We start from the raw sequence: 4,815 nt of genomic DNA, 5'->3' as shown, positions 1-4,815 counted from the left end.
GAAAGAGTCTGACTCCAGGGATGCGAGCCATGTGAAAATTTTAATATGACAAGGAGAAAATATGAGTTTAATGTACCGAAGCCCAAAGCTTCTGTAAGGAAGCAGATTGCTGAATCAGTTGCTAAACAAAAACCTTCATTTCATTTCACTGTTGTTAGTCTAGTCCTCTTTTTTATCTGAGTATTCAAGCTTCCTAGGAAGTGCCTGCTTTGTGCTAACAAAAGGCCTATATTCTTCGTCAGTCTTCAGAGGAGACTATCTTTCCTATCTTCTGATCAGAAATTCAATAAAAATCCCTGCATGTTATTCCCAAGATACCACTTTGTATTTTCTATAATATCAAGTTAATTTCCCTAGCTTTAAAATGCATAAGCTATCTCCTTACTGACTAAAGCACACTTTGTTACAATTTGGGGTCTTATTTCCTCTATATTGCGACTAAGGCAATAAACGCAACATTGTCAAAGTGCTGGTACAGTTCTGGAAACGAATCTGTGTTTCCCTTTATAATTAGGATGTCAACAGTTACAGCTAGCAGGGTGGATAAGCTAAGACCCATATTCCAGGGAATCTACCCTCTGCAATTGGAGTGGTTGGAAAAAGAGGTAACCTCTGCAGGTAAGTAAATTCATAACCTGTTCCACTGAAGCACCTGAACCCGGCACAGATTAGAGGTAAGGTACTAACACAGGGACACCAGCGGTCTGCTCAGGTATGGCTGTCCTGTTCCACAGGGACTCATCCTCACTTAGCACCTGGCAGGTGGAAGTCTGCAAGACTCATGCTATATCTAAGAACACGAGGCCCACTCTGAGTCCCACTGCCAGTGGAAGTACTCTCACTGACAAGAAGGGGAACTGGCCCAGGCCTTAAAAAAATCATATCTGATCCTTAGGGTACCCCTGTTTGAGGGTCATTCATTACATCTGCACTGCAGAATGGCTTCTTCACATCTCTTCACTAATACCCCAGCTTCCACAGCACACTGTGCAAGATCGCTTTTTGCTTGTGATAGTTTAGGCTCAAGAATGCACCTTCTTTACAATGTAAGGGAAGAATTAAAGCACCATAAGTGATTCAGGCCTAAAAGGAAAGTGAGACTTACAGGTACCTGACTTGATAGACTCAGGTTTGCAGCGGCTGACTTTTTCTTGCTGTTGGTACTATTTGCGTTGTTCCCAGCACTGCTGTTGGAAGTGCTGCTGGTAGAATTTTTCCTTTTTCTCCGTTTGGTTGTTGGTTGTCTTGTGGGTTCTGCTGCAATAAAATGGTAAGAAGGAAAGCAAATGGCAGGTATTTTAAAGTGTGCACTAAAATGATCCATAAGCAAAAGTGCTGAAATATTTTTTCATTTAGTTTTAAGTTTCTGTGTTTACTACTAGTAGTAGTAGATTTAACATATGAACCATGTAATAATATTTGGACCCAAACCAACAGAACCTGCTTTCAATTTTATATAATGGAATAATGAAGCTTATTCTCCCAGCACTATCTATGAAGATATTTAAAAGCATTTTACCAATGGGAATAACATGATAACTATCATGATGCTCAAAATGATCATGTAACTTGCTGAAGGTCACATAGCAAGCAACAGTGCTAACCAAATTCCTGGTCTTATTCTGATGTAGGCTACAGCCTCAGCTGACCCATCCAGAGGCAAAGGCTGAAGGTAGCTTTGTACCCTTCTGCTGCCATCAATGCAGCATACAAGGAACTACCATTTGAGTCCTTCTGCCTCTGATGTGGGCTTCATCTTTAAAACTGCCACTCCCAAGAGAAAACGTTAAGGCATGCTGAATGCCACTTGTCAGCGAGTCTTCAAACTCAGACCAAATCAGGACAATTACATAACTTTGCTTAAATAGGCAAGGAACAGAGGGGCAATTGTGCTTCTCAAGATTTGGCCTGAGCACCCCTGTGAATAGTCTTAGATATAAAAATCTTTAATAATCTGAAAAAAGAGAGAATTATTATTTTGAGGTGTAAGAGGAAGGAGATTAGGTCCAGGCCTGTAAATAACATTATATTAGTCTCAAAGACAATTAATTATGAATTGTAGCTGTAATTTCAGAGTCACAGCAGGAAGCTGAATTACACAAATGATGAATTCTAATGGAGCCAGTAGGCATTTTGCATTCCATCTACACATATTTTTGTACTAAATTATATCCTAGTCAGTGAAACCATCTGAATGTGCACATCTATAAATCACTTGGGTCAGACTGAAATCATAAAACATCAGAATCATTTTCAGGCTTACTTTTGGAACAGTGCTAATTCTTACTACTTTTCTTTGTAAGTAATATTCCGCATTGTTTCTATATTAATTTAACTATAAAATCGGTAAAACACTAGAAATGAAACATACCTGGTGGGGCCACCATTCTCTGCCATTTTTGAAACAAGCAAGTCTTCAAGCAGTCTCGAGGACTTAGATTGTAAGTTTTATGTCTTGACATCAGTTCCTGCATTGGCTCCAGTATTACACACAACTGGAAGAAAAAGTCAGAATAGAATGATTTCATCCAAGCAAAGACTCAGCTGATCAGTGTTTACATAGCTGGAAAGTATATTTTTGGCTTTTTTTTTACCCTTGCTAACAGAGGTACCTTGTATGCCTCAGTTTAATGTGCTCTGGCATTGCCGGATCAAAACTGAATTGAGGAAAAATTTTACTCACTACTTGCTATCTTAAATATTAAAAACTAATAATTAAAAAATCAGATAAACTTCAACTCTGGTCTTCCTGACTGCAGAGATTTCAGAAGAGTAGAAAATGTTCATGCTTGATTGCCAAAGCTGCAAAGATGTATTAATAAATAATAAAATGCCCATAGTGGGTTATCATTCCCATGCAGCAAAATGTACACACACTGATCTTCTTCTGACCTGGTGCACTCCACATGAAGACTTCTCATAAATGATCTTTTATCTTGTTATTGCATGTAAAATAATTCAAATAATTTTGTTCCTTTGCTATGAGGACTATACATTCTCTTTCCATCACATGAATAACATGTCCGAGAAAAAAGAGAAGCATTTTATTTTCCTTGTCAGCTTGAACGCTCTATTGTGTGAAAGCTGGAGATTTCTGAAAACATGGAATTCAAGCAAACACCTTTTTTAAATAGTCTTGTATATTTTATATCCGTTCACTTAATTAAAATCACTGTTCACTGCTTTCTGCTCCTGTTAGCACAGCAGATCTAGCATAAAAAACAGTGAGCTGGTTTCTATTCCCTCCTGTTTATCACCACAGAATCATTTCCAGTCAGTTAAACCTTACACAAAGCCACAGAAGACTACAGAATTGCACGCATGTAATTGAAGGCTTACTCTTGCTTGCAGGATCCTTGGGTTTTGGTCATCCTACATGAGAAGAAAAAATCCAGGTTGATTTTGAACCCTGAAATTTGCAGGCCTGGCATAAAGGCAGAAAAGGTTCCTTACTTGCTAACTGAGCACCTTTGATAAGAAAATAGCTGACACAGAATAAACATGGACCCTGCATGCTTTTTTTAGTCCCTTTTCAAAGAAGAACCTCATCTAGAAGCAGGAGAAAGTTTGGGGGTTTTTTACCAACAGAAGTAAGGCAACAAGTTGGTTCAATTATTAGAACTTGGAAAGGCAACTGCAGAAAGGCATAACTTAAACGCAGTCCTGTTTTGAGTTATTTACTTAATTTTGTCAAGTCTTCCTGAAGGAGCATCATGGATTTACTTCAGCAGGCGATGTTTCCATTTCATGTTTTTACAAATATGTAAGACATGAGGCAAATTCTTCTCTCTGGGTTGCAGAGCCAATCAGTGTTTGCTCCATTCTCCCCGTGTGCACTCTACTCTCATTCATATAAATGGAGATGCAAAGTATGCAGAGAAAATAGCTGAAAGGGAGCTGCTATAAGGACTAAGAGATTAACTCAGCATTTAAATATTATTATGTATTGGCACTGCCTTTTGATGAGCCTTTCATTAACAGCAGTTAAAATAGAGATAACATAAAGCAGCAGGGAGAATGAAGAGCTTCAGTATGAGGAATTGTTTTTTCCAACTGCAGAAATCGAATCTGCAGTTGCCTCATTGACTTTTTTCTTACACAGACTTTTTACATATACTTTTGTAGACAAATATCTGCAAGATAATCTAATAGAAAGAAAGCTGCTAACAGACTGTGCACTTCGGGCTCAGATTTTCCTCTGGTTCAATATACTATCAAGAATTAACAGCATCAGGTCCTAAAGTATGTGCAGGACCCAGCTTATGCTGTGAAAGAGGTGTTGTATTTTGTGTTCTAATTCAATTTATTCTGAAACCTGCAGGCACTTGCTCAGGTTTTGTGTGTGTTTGTGTGAGAGAGCGATTTGTGATCATAATGGACATCATTGTTTTGGTTCTCAAAAGTCTGGGTTCTGGCAGGGCTGCCTAAATTGTCTCATTATGAAACGATAGTAACTAGCACGAAAAAGCTAGCTGTGATAATTCGTAAACAAACTAGTTAGCCAGGACAAAGCAGTACACTCACGTAGCTCTACCACTGCTGGGACTAGAAGTATGTAAATACACATGTAGGGTCTTCCAAGATTTCCTTAGGGATACTTTATACATGACACATTTACTCCTTTGTATATATTTATTGTTGGCAACAAAGAGAATGTTTTTTCTTTATCATCTGGCAAAGATGTTTCCTATTGTGCTCTAACTGTAATGCACACTGAGGAGTACTATGCAGTCCTTGCTGCCTGTAGATATCTTGAATGCTAATCCTGTCTATAATATCTCTTCACACACATGATTAAAATGGGATAAAGACCCA

At 38.3% G+C, this 4,815-nt stretch overlaps 1 protein-coding gene across 2 annotated transcripts in view; it reads right to left on the bottom strand.

The window, feature by feature from the left end:
- Positions 1-2,496, bottom strand: part of LDB2 (LIM domain binding 2) — an 11,034-nt gene extending 8,538 nt beyond the window's left edge. Inside the window, exons 1-2 of one of the 2 annotated variants that reach the window (XM_010012000.1) lie at positions 2,372-2,496; positions 1,112-1,257 (exon numbers count right to left, since the gene is read on the bottom strand). In XM_010012000.1, the coding sequence (XP_010010302.1) occupies positions 1,112-1,257; positions 2,372-2,474 (249 nt within the window). In that variant the 5' untranslated portion in view covers positions 2,475-2,496. The remainder of the gene's footprint in view (positions 1-1,111; positions 1,258-2,371) is intronic. The other variant, XM_010012001.1, reaches the window with a different exon arrangement.
- Between the last annotated feature and the right edge of the window lie 2,319 nt (positions 2,497-4,815).

This window comes from Nestor notabilis, unplaced genomic scaffold (genome assembly GCF_000696875.1).
Source record: "Nestor notabilis isolate BGI_N333 unplaced genomic scaffold, ASM69687v1 scaffold4593, whole genome shotgun sequence".
In the NCBI taxonomy this organism is placed as follows: domain Eukaryota; kingdom Metazoa; phylum Chordata; class Aves; order Psittaciformes; family Psittacidae; genus Nestor; species Nestor notabilis.
Note: the sequence above shows the minus strand (reverse complement) of the source record. Positions and strands in the feature narration are given on the sequence as shown.